Below are 19,159 nucleotides of genomic sequence, written 5' to 3'. Positions count from 1 at the left end.
CTCATAGCTGAGTGGGGAACACGCCGTACCCAAGAGAAAGAAATCAAGTATATGTCGCTAAGTGTATTTTAGGAATTGATAAACGCGAAGGGGAGAAAATAAAGTGAGGGAGGGGGATAGGAGTTTCAGCAGATTCACACGTTTCTTGGGACCTTGGTCACCTCGGTTATTGCTGGTTGACAAGGTGTGGATGGGACGGACAGAATTCTTGACATTCTAAGAAGAAATGATCTGTATAAATATCTCAGGGCTCCACCCTGGCCATCCTCCAAGCTGTCTAGTCCCCGTGTCTCTGCACATGATCATTTAAAGAAGTCTTTATTGTTGACAGTATTACAGATGCCTCCCTGTATCCCCCCCCCCCCCAATTGACCCTCCCACCCTCCATCTGCACATGGTCCTTTTACTCCTTGGAGAAGAGCCTCTGACTCTTACCTGTCTCCTTTACTTGTTCATATCTGAACGGACCCTCAGGGCTCAGCTCAAATGTCACCTGCTCATGTGGTTGTCCTTACGTCCCTGTCCTGGAGGGACCCTTTGCCTCCTCTGGACTTCTGCAGCACCTCTGGGTACCTTTCTTCATGGTACCCGACGTATTCAGCCTTGTGAGGGCTATCATTTATTTACCTGCTTACCTTCCTATGAGCTCTTCTAAGTTCCTGCAGACTCTTGCCTGCTGGGGTCCAACCCCAGCAGGTCCAGGGGTCCCCAAAGGTGTGGACAGAGTCGGCGAAGAGGGAATGACACGGAGACAGCGTTCAGTTGATCAGCAGCCTAGCCAGGATCTCTAGCCAAGTTCTGGTTAGGATCGCCACCCAAGTTCTGTCTAGGATCTCCAGCCAAGTTCTGTAGCCAGGTCCTGTCCAGGATCTTTTGCCATGTTCTCTCCAGCAAAGTTCTTCTGTCTCTAGGTTCTGTGTAGGTTCTGTGTCTAGGTTCTATGTAGGTTCTGTTGTCTTGTTACATCTGTATTTATACCAGTTGATTCCAATCCTATCAATCTCTATTCCAAAGGTTAGGGCGTTTCTTATCTCCATTCCAGGGAGTAAAGATTATGTAGCTTAAGCATGATTGTTCGTAGTTAAAGTGATTAACTACCCGTCTGGCATTTAGTTAAGGGGTTTTATTCCCTCCCTAACTTCAGGGGAAAATCCCTACCTGGGGAAACAACCTTTCTCAGAGAGGTGACCTTGGTTAAAACACATAGTGCCAAGAAGGTGAGCAAACATATTAACAGTATGCCATATATGCCAGGTCCCTTGAAACAGCAAGGATGGACCGGCTCCCGGCACTTGCCCACACTGCCTCTTGTTCTCCGTCGTCTCAGATCAGTGCCTGCCATAAAGCAGGTGTGAATGAACAGCAACGCCTGTGATTCCTGCAAACGACACAGGAGCACATGGCTGAAAAGTCACCCACAGCTGTAAGTTCCCTCAATGTCTAGACCATGCCCACTCCCCAAATCCTGACCAACGCTGCTTAGCACCTTTTCTTTTCCCAAGTAGAAATAACTGTTTTCTTTCTTTTTTAAATAATATATTTTTATTGATTTTGGAGAGGAAGGGAGAGGGAAACATCAATGATGAGAGAGAATCATTGATTGGCTGCCTCCTGCATGTCCCCTGCTGGGGATTAAGCCCACAACCCGGGCATGTGCCCTGGCTGGGAATCGAATGGTGACCTCCTGGTTCATTGGTCAACATTCAACCACTGATCCATGATGGCCGGACAATAACTGTTTTCTTAAGTGTTTTGCAAGACTTGCAAACATTTTCACACAATGCTGGGAGGTACAGAGAAAGCCACAGTCACCCCAATTCCATTACCAGACAGAATGCATTTTCCATTTTGGTGTATATTCTCATCGATTTTTTTTCATTGTATAAAAATCAGACCTATTTTATAAGGATCACATCCTGCCATACATTGTATTAATTCCTCTCTTTGTTTACTTAGCATGTCGTGACTGTCTTTTCATGCACGTGCAAGCAGGGAGCTTGGTGGTTGAGAGAATGGCTTTAGAGCATTGTTCTTTGAATTCAAACCATGAAGCTGTCACCGACTCGCTGTTGGCCCTGGAGAGCTAGTTAACATCTCTATTTACCAGTCTCCCCATCTGCAAAAGGAATGCAATAAAACACTACTTGTAGGAGGATTCTGAGGATTAAGTGGGCTCAGACATGCAGACACTTGGACAGGCTGGCTCCGTATACAGGAGCGCCTGTGTTATTATTTCACTGTTTTCAAGGCCACAGCCTTCTATTGCGTGGCCACCTCCTAGTCCGTGTAATCATTCCCGTACCGATGGACATTTCGGCAGCCTTTGACTTTTGCACTTATGAATAATTAATGAGGCAGTAAACATCCCTGTCACACGTCCTTGCACACGGTCTGATTTATTTCCCCAGGATACATTCCCAGTGTGAACTGTGGGACTGTGTGCTTCACTCAGCTACACAGCGTTCTCCGGAAGGCTTTCCTTAACCGGCTTACACCCCCATTATCCTGGCGTGATATGTTTTCCCCTGTCCCCTTCCGGGCGGCTTGCTTTCCGCTCCTCTTTTTATCAGGGTCGTGCAGACGTTCGATGCATCAGCCACTGAAAACAGATGAGGCTGAGCACAGGGTCCGCAGCCCTCGGGGGGTGGGGGGGGGGGCTGCTTTGCTGACAGTTTCCTGGCTGAGGCCAGAGCCCCTGCCTCTGGCCAGCCCTGCCGCTGGGGACTCCCCCAGAGTGGAGGGAGCCAGGGCGGGGCATTCCTTCCCGGGGCCAGTGGAATGGCGGTGGTCACCTGGGCCACTCAGAGTGGCCCGGGGCCCTGTGGACACGTGGGGGTGCCTAGGCTGGGTCAGAGGCTGTGTGGTTTGGCTTCCTCCTGGGAGGTGCTCGCCCTTGCACAGGACTTTCTTTCTGTAGCTTGTCTTTGGAGCTGAGCGGTGGCTCAGCAGCAGCCTACTGGCTGGCTCCCTCTGCCCTCCCCACTGCCCCCCCCCCCCCCCCCCCCCCGCCCCAAGGTTGTCTAGGAACACAGACCGGAGGAGAGGAAAGGGCTGTGGTGATGGCCAGGCCTCCAGCCTGAGGGAGTTCTGGAATTCACTCGTTCTGGGTGGCCGAGAGCAATAGAAGGGATATTAACCTTTTGCATGGGACGTGGGAAAGCATTCTCTGGGTTTTCTCTCTGAAGACTGGAACTTTCAGAAATTCATCTTTAATCCTTGAATATATTAGACCCAAGGAGTTTTTATTTTCTTCTTATGATAGATCAAAAATTAAAAAAAATTATTACAAATTCAAGGATTTCTCATATTTTAATGTACTCCTTAAAATTTGATAGTTTGGAAATAGTAAGCAGTGTGGGGATATTCTGAGTAATCTGTCTGAATCACCCTGAAGGTGTCGTATTATTCTGATTGCCTTGCGTTATAGGATTTCAATATAAGTACAATTTGCCCTGGCCGGTGGCTCAGTGGTTAGAGTGTCAGCCCTTGGACTGAAGGGTCTCGAGTTCAATTCCCGATCAAGGGCATGTACCTCAGTTGCGGGTTCACTCCCTGACCCCAGTCGGAGCGTGTGTGGGAGGCAACCAGTGGATGTTTTTCTCTCTTTCTTTCTCTCTCTCTCTTTCTTCCCCTCCATCCCTCCTGCTCTCTCTGAAAGCAATGGAAAAAATATCCTCAGGTAGGATTAACAAAATAAACAAATAAATATAAGTGTAATTTTTCTGGCACACTAACTCCAATTATGGTGGTCTGCACATGATATTTTCCTTTTATTTAAGCAAAACCCTGGATCACAATTCCCACAATTCTCATTAGTTAAGCAAGATACGGGTAGGGTTGAAATTCCCCTTCATTCTTATGGCTATTACTTCATTTCCGATTTATTGGGAATTGGTCTGTGGTGGAAGAATAGTGGCAAGACTACAAAACAGATACGTGTTTGCATTTTTCCTGGGACCTCGGTGAGTGTCCCTAAGCTTTGGGGAGCAGTGTGCTCCGCCAGAGCCGACCCTCTGCAGGCAGCTGGGGCTGGCCACGCCTTTGAAACTGTCTTAGTGCGAGTGTGTCTTCCTGGCAAAGACACTGTTAGCAAATACAAGACAGACTCTCAGAGAAAACCACTAACCTTTACTCTAGACCAGTGATGGCGAACCTTTGGAGCTCGGCGTGTCAGCATTTTGAAAAACCCTAACTTAACTCTGGTGCCGTGTCACATATAGAAATTTTTTGATATTTGCAACCATAGTATAAAAAAAGATTTATATTTTTGATATTTATTTTATATATTTAAATGCCATTTAACAAAGAAAAATCAACCAAAAAATGAGTTCGCGTGTCACCTCTGACATGTGTGTCATAGGTTCGCCGTCACTGTTCTAGACTCAGATCGCATGGAACATGCTTTGAGTTGCAACAAAAGGTTAACCTTGTTTTCCTCTTTCCTCGTTTGCCAACTTCTGCTTGTCTGACACCAGACATGCCACAACTGAACTCTGAAAGGACAAGCATGTCGGGAGTGGGGGAGGGAGATCCCCAGCTCCTGTCAGCAGCCAAAGTATTAGGACAATCTGTGGTTCAGAGCTTTCTGAGCTTACAGCTTCCGAACACGTGTCTGTAGTCTTCTTACTCTAGAGCAGTGGTTCGAAATGGGGGATGATTTTGTCCTTCAGGGGGACCTTGGACAATGTCACAACCCTTGGGGATGGGGAGGAGATGTGGTACCTTGTGTAGAGACCAGGGAAGCTGCTAACCATCCTATAGGGCATGGGGCAGCCCCTCCAAGAAAGAATCATCTCCCTTCAAAATGCCCACAGTGCCGAGGTGGAGAAACCTCACTGTGGACGTGTGCCAGACCAGGACGTCTCCAGGGAAGCCGGCTGGCTGCCAGGAGGGGGCTCCAAGGTGCCATTTACTTGGAAACCTGGCACAGGTCAGGGTTGGGCTCTCTCTCAGCCTTGCAACTCTGGAAACTCACTCACCAGTGTCCCAGAGCCATCAGACTCTCAGAAATGGACTTGCATAGAAACCCACAGGAAAATGAGCACTAAAACTTTCCCCACCTTACGAGGTTCCACTGGTCAACAGAACTGGTGGACAGAGTGAACACTTGTGTTGGCTGCATAGCTCATATACTCCCGGTGGCAAGTGCCAGGGAACTGAAATTGTCAGGAGGTACCTTCGGGATCCTGGAATCAGACGAGGGAGATTTGGGGCGAGGTAATCATACCTGAAACCCTGAGGTTTGGAACTTAAAACTCCACTCAAGATGAACTCATCGCGATAATACTCTTCTTTTGAAAGTGCCGGAATGCGTCTTGGCAATCGGCCTTGATCTCTGGCACTTTCCTCCTTTGCTTCCATTCTAACCAGCTGCCTTTCCTGACTCTTATTGATTCTTTTTTTTTTTTAAATGTATTTTTATTGATTTCAGAGAGGAAGGGAGAGGGAGAGAGAGAGAGAAACAGCAATGATGACAGAGAATCATTGATCAACTGCCCCCTGCATGCTGCCTTCTGGGGAACGAGCCTGCAACTGGGGCATGTGCCCTTGACTGGAATCGAACCAGGGACCCTTTAGTCTGCAGGTGGACACTCTATCCACTGAGCCAAACTGGCCAGGGTCCATATTGATTCTTTTAATTAATCTACTCTAGTCTGGCCAGCTTGGGGGAAAGGAATCGGTTCAATAAACACGTGTCAGGCACCATGGTGTACTAGGGATCATTCATATGAAGATCGATATTAGGACACGGTCCCTAACTGGAGGCTTTCTCAGCCTATTGGGTGGCACCGAGGTGGCAACATTTTAGAAGAATGTGAGCAGGGCAGGGACAGGGCCACTCAGGATTCTGTGCAGGTTCAGAGGACACATGTCACGTCACTTGCAGTGTCTGCCTTCATCTCTCAGGCACTGATGTTAGTTGAAGCTTTGACGGGCAACCTTATTGCTGTGATTCTGAGACCTCTTGGGGGTCATTACCCTCCTGTGTCCTGTCTGCTGGTCCGCTTGATGTTCCTCGTTCTGTTCCAAGATCGGATGTCAGGTCTCTGGGTGATGAAAGAGTGCTGCAGGCCGCCTTCTCTTCACCTCTCCCCTCTCAATAACCGAGGCGGTCGTTTGGTCCATTTTGAAGGCTGCCGTCAGCCCACCAGGAAACAGAGCCGCGCTGGAGGGCTGTGCACAGAGGAGGCAGGGTTCCCCCTCACAGGGTGCAGCGGGGGATTCTGGGGAGACTAGCAACACTACGTGAAGCTGATGAGTTTTGCCAGGATCCTGCTGAATCGCTCAGCAAAGTCAACACCTGCCTATGTGCTCGGTCACAAGATCCTCTCTTCTTTTGATCAGCTGCACACGGAGAGGCAGGGGCGGGACACAGCGGGATAGGAGCCCGTGGTGGCTTGTTAAGCAGAAGGGGAGAATGGATTGGATGTGCACATTTTTCTGCCCCAGAGCCTGCTGTTTGGGGGCTTGTTCTGCCCACTCCTCTCAGTCCTTCCTGAACCCCAATCCTTCCTGATCCCACCCCAACAGCTAAATGTGGGTCTGGATTTTCTACACTAATTGAAACCGGGCAGACCTGCCCGCCTGCATCCTGGCTCTGGCCCTCATTAGGTGTGGGCTCTGGGCGAACAGCTTCTCTGAGCCTTCATGTCCCACCTGTCACGTTGGGAATAACAGCATTTACCAATTGCAGTGGCTGAGGACAGAGGTGACCTGTGTGAAACCCCTGGGAAGGTTCCTGGCATGCTGTGGGGACTCAGAAAGTGCTGGTTATCATTTCCTGTGAGGAGGCTGCACTTAGAATGTGAATGCCCTAAGAGGGGTGTGAATGACATACATTCACACATAAGGTACACTTCCCCCCAAAATCCAGGTGTTTTTTGTTGTTATTTTTTTTTTTATAGGAATCATAGTGATGGAAAATGAGGCAAGGCATAAGAATTCTGAGTTTTGCCTGGTTCACTGGTTGGAGCATCGGCTTATGCACCGAAGGGCCGTGGGTTCAATTCCTGGTCAAGGGCAGTTACCTCAGTTGTGGGTTCACTCCCCGCACTGGATTGGGGCACATGCAATCAATCGATGTGTCTCTCTCACATTGATGTTTCTCTCTCTCTATCTCTTTCTCTCCCTCTCTCTCTCTCTTCCTCCTTCCCTCCCTTCCACTATCTCTCTGAAAAGCAGTGGAAAAAATATCCTCAGGTGAGGATTAACAACAAGAAAGCGTTCTGAGATTTGGGAGGAGGGGGAGAGAAAGGGACAGCCTGGGGATGCCACTTATTCACCAGGCATTGGCAGAGGGTCCACTAGGTACCCATTTCTGTAGAAAAGATAAACTTGGCTCACCTCACAGTCTGTCTGTCCCTGGGCCAGCCCTGTCCCTCTGTGATGAGCTGGTGCCCAACAGTGCTTGGGGTTTCTTAGAAGCGCTCAACAGCCTAAGCACTTTGTTAATTCTTTATTTCAGCTCATTTCACTTTCCCTTAACATGTGCTGCATTTGGAAAGAAGTCTGATAGGGGCAGGGTGACTGACTGTCTTAGAAGGCACAGCAGCATTTCTTCATTTTATGTGAATGCAAGTAGCTGAGGCTGACTCAATGACAAGCTGCTGGGAGGCCGAGGAGGAGGAGGAGGAGGAGGAGGAGGAGGAGGAGGAGGAGGAGGAGGAGGAGGGGGAGGAGGAGGAGGGGGAGGAGGAGGAGGAGGAGGAGGAGAAGGGGAAGGGGAAGGAAGAGGAGGAGGAGGAGGAGCAGGGGGAGGGGGAGGAGGAGGAGGAGGAGCAGGGGGAGGGGAAGGAGGAGGAGGAAGAGGAGGAGGGGGAGGGGAAGGAGGAGGAGGAGGAGGAGGAGGAGGAGGAGGAGGAGGAGGGGAAGGGGGAGGAGGAGAGGGAGAAGCAAAAAGAGGAGGAGGACTATTTTAGCTCCTGAGTTGATTTTATTTATCCCTGCTGAGATTTCTCTACCTCTGCTGTCAAGAAGCCTATCTCAGAAGTTCAGTTTGGGAGGAACTGCATTTTTCTGGGATCGCCTCCCTGAGCAGCTCTCTTAGAGGTGGGAATCATTGAAGGGTTGCCTGCCCATTGCTTGTTGGGACCAACCTGGAAACCGTTCTGCTTCCTCTCCGTTGCCTCCGTGATGTTGTCAGGACATCTTTATTGTTTAATGTGTGGTTTGGGGCCTGTGGGCTCCTGGGGGTGGAGAGGGCGGGCTCTGAATCTTTGTAATCCCAGTGCCTGGCTGGGTGCCCTGCAGATCTCAAATGATAAGGAATGCCCGCTCAATGACGGACATTGCCAGAGGCGCTTCTTTCAGTCTCTTTCTGAAGCCCAGAATCAATCTTTCCTTCTTCCTCCCCAAACCCACACCTTTGGACCTGGCATTGATTGGAAAACATGGAAATCAATGGCTGGATGCTTAGATACTAATATGAAGCTATGGGAATGCGTCCACATGAGGCAAGGCTTACCTTTTTGGAAACTGCAATTTTTTAGCTTGCTTATTTTTTTTCAGAGAGAATGGAAATTTGTGCTTTTATTTGTTTTGATACAAACTTAATTCTCCCTCCATATACACCCTCCACATGCACAGACACACACACACAAGTATGCAGACCCGTATGCATACACCCATGCATTAACCAGAGGACTCTGACCCGGCACGTATAGTCATTTCTAATCTGTGAAATCTAACAGTGAAAAAATAAAGCAAAATCGAATTTGGCCAGCCTCCGAAACCTATTGATTTTAAATTAGAGCAGGAGTGTTAATTCTGTTAGGGCAGTCACACTCAGAAGCCGGTCTTGGAAATGAATTAAAATATATTCATTAGAGATTTGCAAGGATATCGTTGATGAATCAGCTAGGAAAACAGCACTCCTCGAAGAAACTGTGTGGGAGATGAGTGACTGCAGTCCTGAGTCCAGTGCCTTATTTTGTTGGCCTTGGGGTCCCTGGAGATGCCCCAAGTGTCCACTGTCATCAAGATCTGAGAGTCCTTCAGCCTGAGAGTGGTTGTCAATCCTGAGGCTTGAGCTGATGCCTCTTGATCCATGAGTCCAGTGGGAGTGATGGTTCCACGGAGGGAAAAGACTGCCCCTTCCTGAGAGTTAAGTGGGGTCTGAGATGTGCGCTAGCCACCCTTGTGCTGAGTGTGAGCCAGAATGTCTTGTCTTGGCTGTGTTTCCCCCTTGGAGTTACAACTTGATGGATGGTTTCTTCTGCAGGTGAGAGTGGTTTCCTGGCGGCTGCTTGGCACACCCGGAGAGCAGGATTCTTCTCTTCTTTGTGGCCACTCAATGCCTCTGTGCACCACACCTTCCAGCGGGGGAAGAAGGGAGGAGCTTCTTGGATGACAATGGACATCCCACTGGCCAGGATGAGGGCAGAGTGTGTGACATCAACACCACAAGGGTAAGAGCTCCTCTCTGGAATGGTATTTTCTCTGGCACCGTTATTGGTCAAAGGAAGGGGAGAACGAACCTTACAGTACATGACACAAATGGAGGTTGCACACCAGGCGGACCATTTAGATTATGAAGTCACTGGGCAGTGGGGCAGGTGACTAAGGAGGAAGGGAGAGCACCAGCCAGGAAGGATTAGGTTGACGTTGTACTGGGGGATGCGTAGGCCAACGCGGGAAGATTCCATGTTCACATTGCCCCTCTCCCCCCACTTTTGACATTTGTAGTTCAGACTTAAGGGAGTAACACTACTGTTTTTGTGACAAGATTCCGTTTGTGTCCATTTGAGTCGGTCTAGCTTAACATGGGTGCTGGGGAGCTGGGGTGGGTAAGAGTCTGGCACAGGTCACAGGTTGGGGACCTATAGGAAGTCCCCGGCCAGGGACACATTTTCATTTGAGCCCCGTAATGTTGCAAACATGGTGGATCAGTTCTAATTAGATTTGAGCTATCCCACAGGGAAAACAGGACCTCCAGGTTCTCCCAGAACACCAGAGATGCCCTGCACTGGCCCTCTCCTCCCACAAAGAGCTCAGGCACTGGGTAGCCTCTGCCTCTTCAAAGAGTGTGGACAGCTCTCCGCACTCGCTAACTGACCCATTTCGTTTGTGTAACTGACTTGTTTGGCCGCTGGAGGCTTTTCATTTCACCATGCTTGGTTTGACCGTTCTGTTAACTCACTGACGAAAGCACCATAGCCTTTTTCAGTTATTCCAGGTAAAAGGGAGCATCTTTCACTAGACTAGGGGCAGCAATTAGCACCAGGGGCTGTGGCTGTGGAGATGACATAACATAATTTCTTCCATGGAAGAGCTTAGAGTCTAGTGACAGCAATGAGCAGACTTGTGGGGGGTGGTGGTGGTAAGAACTGTAAAACACATTCTAGTATCTTGTGGGGGTACTAAAATAAAAGTGTGCCTGCCCTAGCTGGTTTGGGTCAGTGGATAGAGTGTCAGCCTTCGGACTGAAGGGTCCCAGGTTCCATTCTGGTCAAGGCCACATTCCCGGGTTTTGTAGGCTCGATCCCCAGTGTGGGGTGTGCAGGAGGCAGCTGATCAATGATTCTCTCTCTACATTGATGTTTCTCTCTCTCCCTCTGTCATTATGCTTTTTATAAAGGTATGCTAACCTCTTGTCTGTGCTGTAAGTGACAGATATCTTCCTCCATATTATCTTTTTAATGTTGCTCATGGCAACATTTGTATGTTTTTCCATACAATTTTTTACTATTATGTAATAAATTTTATTTATTTTGTTATTTTTTTTCTATATTTTGAGTCAGAATTAGGACAGTTTTATACACTTACAGAGAATTGACTTATTTTTACTTAGTATGTGTATAGTTTACTGTATACACACACATGTATATATCTTTATGTATTTACCTTCCTATATAAACCTATAATTACTATTTATACATATATAAATAATAATATATAAATAATATGTATACAAATATATAAAATACATAAATAATACATAAACAGCTATAGATTATCTTTGAGCTAGAAAATTTTTTTTTTAAATATTTTATTGATTTTTTACAGAGAGGAAGGGAGAGAGATAGAGAGTTAGAAACATCGATGAGAGAGAAACATTGATCAGCTGCCTCCTGCACACCCCCTACTGGGGATGTGCCTGCAACCAAGGTACATGCCCTTGACTGGAATCGAACCTGGGACCCTTCAGTCCGCAGGCTGACACTCTATCCACTGAGCCAAACCAGCTAGGGCTAGAAAATGTTTTCTAAGTAGAAGTTAAATGATTGGCTGTTAAATAAATGCTGGCCGGAATATAGGAATCTCAGAAATCATGATGTTCATGCTTTTCTTGATGACACTTTGAACATGTGAGCCAGCGTGCTGTCGAGAGCATGAGGGTGGGCATAAGCATCTCTGGCTTGAAGCTTCTGCTCTAACCCTTAGTCGCTGCATGATGCCTGCTCATCTCTTTAAAATTCTAGGGTAGTTGTGAGGAGCAAATGATGACAGGAAGGTTTGCCTTTGTGAGGGGCTGTGGGCATGTAAGGGAACCTTCCTACAGTGTGGAAAAGTGGGAACTCCTTCCCCACCCTGTCACCTGCTGTGGGCGCTGTGGGACGCACAGCCAAGGAAACCCACACTGCACTCCGGCCGCTGTGACTTGGAGGGCTCAGCTTCCCTCTGAGCTGAAGCGTTTGATCTGACCCAGAGAGGCGTTCCTTTTTCTGTCTGTGGCAAGCCCCACAAAAAGAAACCTTTGCTGTTAGGATGTGTGTGGCTCTTATGATTAGAGTTTGTGGAATGAAGGGACCTCCTAATGAGCTTCTACACTGGCCTGGAGTGAATAAAAAGCAAGGAGGACAGGCACGAAGAGATTTTACGGGTGATAACAGTGTTCTTTAGAGGAGCAGGACGATTGGGAGATGGGTTGCATACCCAAGGATTATGAGACCGACTTATGCAGATAGTACCATGAAGGCAGACTCTGGCTTTCTATCGCTGGGGCTTTTCAGGGGAGCCAAAGAGATGAAAAGCAATCCACCAGAAGATAACATCCATTAAAGTCTTAGTGCCGGCTTAGCTAAAGCTAGCTTCTTGGAGCGTCACTCCTACACTTGCCATGCGCTTAAGCCTGCTTTCAGAGAGATGAAGTTCCATAAATATCTGGACCAAGCCATGAGCTCTGATTTAGGTTCTTCAAAGAAGATATCTAACTAAAAATAGAAAACAGCGGTGGGGAAAATATCATGTCTTTTGAAGAGGTCAGCAAATCTAGTCAACGGTGTGTCAGGCCATGCTGTGGTCTCTGGTTTCATGGGAGCACGTAGATGGTATCCCAGGAGAAAATGCTCGTGTCTTCCTGATGACTGTAGGCTTCCTGCGGGAGTGGAGGACAGAAGGCCGTGTCCTCTGGTGTGTACATTTCTGAGGGGAAATCACTTGTCTCCCCAACAGCCTTGGCTTTCTATAAACATAGGGGGTAAACAAATTCTTTTCTGGGCCGGCTATCATCGCTCAGTGGTTGAGCATCGACCTATGGACCAGGAGGTCACGGTTCGATTCCCAGTCAGGCCATATGCCCAGGTTTTGGGCTCGATCCTCAGTGTGGGGCATGCAGGAGGCAGCCGATCAATGATTCTCATCATTGATGTTTCTATCTCTCTCTCCCTCACCCTTCCTCTCTGAAATCAATAAAAAATTATTTAAAGAAATTCCTTTGTAACAGTTTCCTCCTCTGATGGTGTCACCATACGCTCACTTATGTCATGTAGAAGGCACACCCTCCTTTAGCCTTTCAGCTTCCTTGTCCCTTCTTTCCAGTCAATCACCAAGAACTGTCAGTTCTATAAACTTCGCTTTAATTTGTCACTTCCTCTTTTACACACCACTGCTGTCTGAGTTAGGGTCCTCTCACCTCGTTCCTGTTCTCTTTCAGTCCTGGTTCCTTGGCTCCAGCCTGTCTCCCCCAATCTTCCACCCTGAGACAGCAGGGTCTTTCTACGTCACAGTCACAAATACAACCAGGTCCACTCACTGATTAAGATTGTTTGGTGGTCTTGCCTACAGATCTTTAGATGATTGTATAGCATCATTTCGTTCAATGTCATTTTGTTACTGCTTTGATCAGATGCCATGGGAACTTAACTCTCGCTTCTATCAATTTAGCCTGTGGTAAAATTGGTTTTGTTATATGTTATTTCACTTAATGTTACAGAACCTGTCAACAACATTAAGTGAGGACTTACCTATGTACAAAGTGGCTTTTGCATACACTTTGGTGCCTCTTGTCAAGAATTCCCTTTTCCCCTGTTGCTCAGCTTATATGACAATCTCCTGTCTGTTTTGTCTGCATCATCTGTTCTGAGGAAGCATCATTGTATTGGATGATTATCAAAATCTATGATTTTCTCTCCGAGAAATGGGTCCGGTCCATCCTGGTTAGTGTCAGGACTAAAAACAGGCTGTATGTACTGGGCCAGTACAGACTTGGGTGCCATAGACTGGGAGTGTGTGGGAGACGGTCTGTGAGGGGACGGAGGAGGTAGGAGAGTGTTTGTGTCAGGAAACTGATAGTGCAATTAACTTAAAAAGGTTTCTTCCCCGGTGGGTACACCTGAAACACCATCCCATGAAGTGTAACGATACCTTTAAGATATAGGGTACTTAAGGACAGGGAGATAATGATATCCTCTTGATTGTCCACTCCAAGCATAGGGAACAGGGCTTTCTCTTCAAGGAGTGAGCCATTGGAACAGAAGGGGAAGCCTACCTCTTTGCTGAGAGCTGAGCTGAGCCCCCAGTGAGGTGTGGGTTGGGGGCAAGGTTCCGAGCGGAGGAGGGAGCTGTTTCTGAGGGTGCATGACAGAGCCCCGGGGACCAGGAGCGATGAGCTACAAGCTGGACGGCACTAGCCTATCCCATCAGCACTGAGCATTCCCAAACGCGGCGCCTCCTGATCGAGACTGGATATGCTTGTATCGTGTAAGTGATCCAAAATGCATTGCTTTTATGGGGGAGGGTGGAAGGTACACTTTTTTAGTAGAGAAATAAGAATTGGTGTTCATAAAAAGGATATGGCCATCTTTTCTTTTTCCTAAAATATGGACTTATGAACCATAGTCTTTGGGCCTTTAATGTGGCCCATCCTGGAAAGGGCAGGTTATAAATAGGCGAGGCCAGGCCTGAGGAGCAGCGCTAATGCCGTCTTGTGCTCCTTCCAGGTGCAGCGTGACCTGCCTCGTCTCCCTGCCCAGCCAGCTCTCTGCCTCCCGTATCCACCATGGTTTTTGGTGAGTTCTTCCATCGCCCTGGACCAGACGAGGAACTTGTCAACTTGAATGTGGGGGGCTTTAAGCAGTCCGTGGACCAGAGCACCCTCCTGCGCTTTCCACACACCAGACTTGGGAAGCTGCTCACCTGCCACTCGGAAGAGGCCATCCTGGAGCTGTGTGATGACTACAGCGTGGCCGACAAAGAGTACTATTTCGATCGGAACCCCTCCTTGTTCCAATATGTGTTGAATTTTTATTACACGGGGAAGCTGCACGTCATGGAGGAGCTGTGCGTGTTCTCCTTCTGCCAGGAGATCGAGTACTGGGGCATCAACGAGCTCTTCATCGACTCCTGCTGCAGCAACCGCTACCAGGAGCGCAAGGAGGAGACCCACGAGAAGGACTGGGACCAGAAAAGCAACGATGTGAGCACCGACTCCTCCTTTGAAGAGTCGTCTCTGTTCGAGAAGGAGCTGGAGAAGTTTGACAAGCTGCGATTTGGCCGGCTCCGCAAGAAGATCTGGATTCGCATGGAAAACCCAGCCTCCTGCCTGTCAGCCAAGCTCATCGCTATCTCTTCCCTGAGCGTGGTGCTGGCCTCCATTGTGGCCATGTGTATCCACAGCATGTCCGAGTTCCAGAACGAGGATGGCGAGGTGGATGACCCGGTGCTGGAAGGGGTGGAGATCGCGTGCATCGCTTGGTTCACCAGCGAGCTTGCCATCCGGCTCATGGCTGCTCCCTGTCAAAAGAAATTCTGGAAACACCCTCTGAACATAATCGACTTTGTGTCCATCATTCCCTTCTACGCCACGTTGGCTGTAGACACCAAGGAGGAAGAGAGCGAGGACATCGAGAACATGGGCAAGGCGATCCAGATCCTCAGGCTGATGAGGATTTTCCGAATCCTCAAGCTTGCCCGGCACTCAGTAGGGCTTCGGTCTCTCGGTGCCACGCTGAGGCACAGCTACCATGAAGTCGGGCTGCTGCTCCTCTTCCTCTCAGTGGGCATTTCCATCTTTTCTGTGCTCATCTACTCTGTGGAGAAGGATGACGACACGTCGAGCCTCACCAGCATCCCCATCTGCTGGTGGTGGGCCACCATCAGCATGACGACTGTGGGCTATGGAGACACCCACCCCGTCACCGTGCCTGGGAAGCTTATCGCCAGCACGTGCATCATCTGCGGCATCTTGGTGGTGGCCCTGCCCATCACCATCATCTTCAACAAATTCTCCAAGTACTACCAGAAGCAAAAGGACATTGACGTGGACCCGTGCAGTGAGGACCCGGCAGAGAAGGGTCATGAGCTCCCTTACTTCAACATTAGGGACATGTATGCCCAGCGGATGCACGCCTTCATTAGCAGTCTCTCTCCTGTGGGAATTGTGGTGGGCGATCCTGACTCCACAGACGCCTCAAGCATTGAAGATGAGGAGGACGTTTATAACATGGCGTCCTTGGAGAATTGCACAGCCAAATGAGCAGGGACGTTTGTGCCTGTATCTTGTGTCCCTTCGCGGCGATAGGTTAACACAGCTTTATAAACCTCAATGGGTTCGTTAAAATCATTTACTTCTCAGGGCGTACCTTTCAGCCATAGTTGGACATTCATTGCTCCGAAATGATAGAATCGTCTTTATTTTTCTCAGTGAAGTGAATTAAATGCCTTGTTCTGAAATTTATTTTTACAAGAAGGAGTTGTGATATGCTTTTGGAAAAAAAAAAAAGATAAGTGGGATTGGGTGGGATTTGTTGCTACGGCTTATGTATCATGCTGTGTTTGTCATCTACTCACATTGAGCTATCAATTACTGACAGTAGAATCAAAGGCCCAGCTGACTGAAGGCTACATGCATGTAAGATCCACAACATGAGACAATGCATGTAAATCCATGTTCACATTCTAGACATGGAAATTAGGAGCCTAATAAACTGCCTAATTCAGTACGGAGAATGTCTTGGTTGTATGTTTGTATGTCAAATGAGTACATTTCAATATGCTCAAAACTGGCTTGGGGGGAAATGATCTGTTTGGAGCCCCGAGAGTCCTTTCTGTTTGTTTTTGAGTTTTGGATATACATCAACAATGGGCCAGTGTTTTTTTTAAAATTTTATTTCAGAGAGGGAGGGAGGGAGAGAGAGAGATAGAAACATCAATGATGAGAGAGAATCATTGATCGGCTGCCTCCTGTATACCCTACACTGGGGATCGATTCCACAACCCAGGCATGTGCCCTGACCAGGAATCAAACCTTGACCTCCTGGTTCATAGGTCGACGCTCAACCACTTAGTCATGCCAGTTAGGTGGGCTAGTTATGTTTTGGTTCAAGAGGCTCTGCTTGATGGTGGTCAGTAGGTAGAAGACAGTGTCTGTGATAAAGCACACTGTCCAGTGTAAACTGGCTAAACATGACCATGTTTAGGACATAGTCAAATTAGCGTCTATGAATGAAACATGGGCCCCTACAGATATGTTTCCAGTATATTCGACTGCTAAGATAAAATCTCGTCACCTGAAAATTGTGCAGAGCAGAGTAAACCTCCACACTCACAGGCAGAGATGCATTCAGTTACTGGAAGAAAGAAATGTACAAACACACACATGTGATTCACTACGCCCAGAGGAGTGAAACTTAAATCACTGGAAAAGGCTATACCAGTACCTACAGAATGAGCCAACATTTAAAAATAGCTCTAGAGACAGTAATGTCTGCATCTTATGTAGAAACTCCTCATTACAGAAGAAGACATACAGACTCATTTCCAGGGCAGTGATAGCAATTCCATCCCATGCGGAGAGAATTCAGCTGAAGCCTCCATTTCGGAGCTGTCCGGTGACCCTGTCCGGCTGGGTTCTTTGCCTGAGATCTTTAGAACGGAAGAGCCACATGGATTTCTTATCCACCTTTTTATGTTTGCAGATGGATCTCATTGAAAGGACGTTGTCTGTAGGTTATCTGATGAAGGTACCTGACTCATCACTCCTCTTAATGTTTCCGCGACTTCTGAGGTGGAAATAACTGAACAGGGTTTATTGTCACTTTTGAATCTGGAGGCTTATTACTTGTATGAGTGTCATCCTTTGGCCCATTAAAAGAAGCATTTCTTTCCCCACGAATGCCTTTGATGTTGGCAGAAATATAGTTTTGAAGCATAGCAATAGAATCGGGATCTGTTTTTATTAAAGACTTCAGTTACTAGTGAAGTAACGAAGACTGCTTATGTAGTAATAATAACAGTAATGGTAGTAATAAATAATAAAGTAGTGCCCTAGCTGGTTTGGCTCAGTGGATAGAGCATCGGCCTGCAACTGAAGGGTCCCGGGTTCGATTCTGGTCAAGGGCACAGGCCCAGAATGTGGGCTTGATCCCCAGTAGGGGATGTGCAGGAGGCAGCAATCAATGATTCTTTCTCATTATTGATGTTTCTGTCTCGGCCTCTCCCATCTTCTCTGAAATCAATAAAAAAATATAAAAAATAATAAAGTAGTAATAACAGCAACAGCAATAACAGTGAGCTACTATGTAAGAGCTTTACCTATATAATCTCATTTATTTATTCCTTACACTATTCCCAGGACCAAGGGTTTATTACTGTCTCCATTTTAAGATGAGGAAACCGAGGGTCACAGGAAGAGGGGCTTGCTTATGGTCACACAGTGATGGATGGAATTGGGCTGAGACCTGGAGCGATTCCAGAGCCTAGGCCTTGACCACAGCATGGCGCTGCCTCCGGCTCTGCTGTGCTCGGAGTGGGTTTAAGGGCATTTCAGGACAGACATCATCTGAAGACAAAGTGCAACAAACTATCAGACTTTGACTTTTCCAGTAAGCGAGTCAAAAGGGGAAAATGCTGACTTAGGTACCTTTGCTCTCCTGATCCACAACACAGACTTGTTTGTTTAGAGCAGTGTTTTCTAGGATGTTCTTGACAACTGGAATAGGCTCTGACCCTTCCTTGGCCAGCGGCAGACGCAGTGGGAGAGCTGTGGTTCTATACAAATCTAGGAATCTTGTGGGTTCTGAAGGTGAGCTTCCAAACCTAGACCCTTCTACTGTGGGCGGTTGTGGTTGGAGCATATAGTTGTGTTATCAGGTATTGATTCCTGGTGGTGGCTTGCCAGAGCACTCAGCAGTGTGTGGAGTAGTGTCTTCCTTCTGGGTTTGGCCACCTGGCAATCCCTCCCTAGAACTTTCTCACCTCAGTTCCCACCGTGATCTCCTGTCAGAGACTCGGAAGTGTCATCAGGGCTCTAGGGACAAAGAGCTGCAGTGTCTTGTGTTATGCCACTCTTACTTTCCTGCAATCCATGCAGCTCACCTATTTTCTTTCTTTTTAAGAAATATTTATTGTTAAGATTATTACAGATGTCCCTCTTTTACCCCCCCATTGCCCCCCTCCACCTAGTTCCCTTCCTGCCCCAGGCCTTCACCACCCTATTGTCTGTGTCCATAGGTAATGCATATATGCATATAAGATCTTTGGTTAATCTTTTCCTGCTCCCCACCTCCCTCCCTCTGAGAATCCTCAGTCTGTTCCATTTCCATGCCTCTGATTCTATTTTATTCACCAGTTTATTCTGTTCATTATATTTCTTATTCATTTATTTTTAGATTCAGTTATTGATAGGTATGTATTTGTTGTCATTTTGTTGTTCATATTTTTGATCTTTTTCTTCTTCTTCCTCTTCTTAAAGAATACCCTTCAACATTTCATATAATACAGGTTTGATGGTGATGAACTCCTTTAGCTTTTTCTTGTCTGGGAAGCTCTTTATCTGACCTTCAATTCTAAATGATAGCTTTGCTGGGTAAAATAATCTTGGTTGTAGGTCCTTGCTATTCATCACTTTGAATATTTATGGCCACTCCCTTCTGGCCTGCATAGTTTCTGTTGAGAAATCAGCTGACAGTCGTATGGGCATTCCCTTGTAGGTAACTAATTG

General features: G+C 47.5%; 1 protein-coding gene across 5 annotated transcripts in view; it reads left to right on the top strand.

Moving 5' to 3' along the window:
• The window catches only part of KCNS3 (potassium voltage-gated channel modifier subfamily S member 3), a 30,777-nt gene extending 12,167 nt beyond the window's left edge, over positions 1–18,610 (top strand). For 2 of the 5 annotated variants that reach the window (XM_059660494.1, XM_059660492.1), the window contains exons 2-3: positions 9,221–9,407; positions 14,160–18,609. In XM_059660494.1, the coding sequence (XP_059516477.1) occupies positions 14,219–15,694 (1,476 nt within the window). In that variant the 5' untranslated portion in view covers positions 9,221–9,407; positions 14,160–14,218 and the 3' untranslated portion in view covers positions 15,695–18,609. Of the gene's footprint in view, positions 1–9,220; positions 9,408–13,648; positions 13,921–14,159 lie in introns of all 5 variants that reach the window. The other 3 variants (XM_059660496.1, XM_059660495.1, XM_059660497.1) reach the window with 3 other exon arrangements.
• Positions 18,611–19,159: the final 549 nt, after the last annotated feature.

This window comes from Myotis daubentonii, chromosome 12 (assembly GCF_963259705.1).
Source record: "Myotis daubentonii chromosome 12, mMyoDau2.1, whole genome shotgun sequence".
Lineage (NCBI taxonomy): Eukaryota > Metazoa > Chordata > Mammalia > Chiroptera > Vespertilionidae > Myotis > Myotis daubentonii.
The sequence above is the reverse complement of the archived record's forward strand: the minus strand, read 5'-3'. Positions and strand labels throughout refer to the sequence as shown.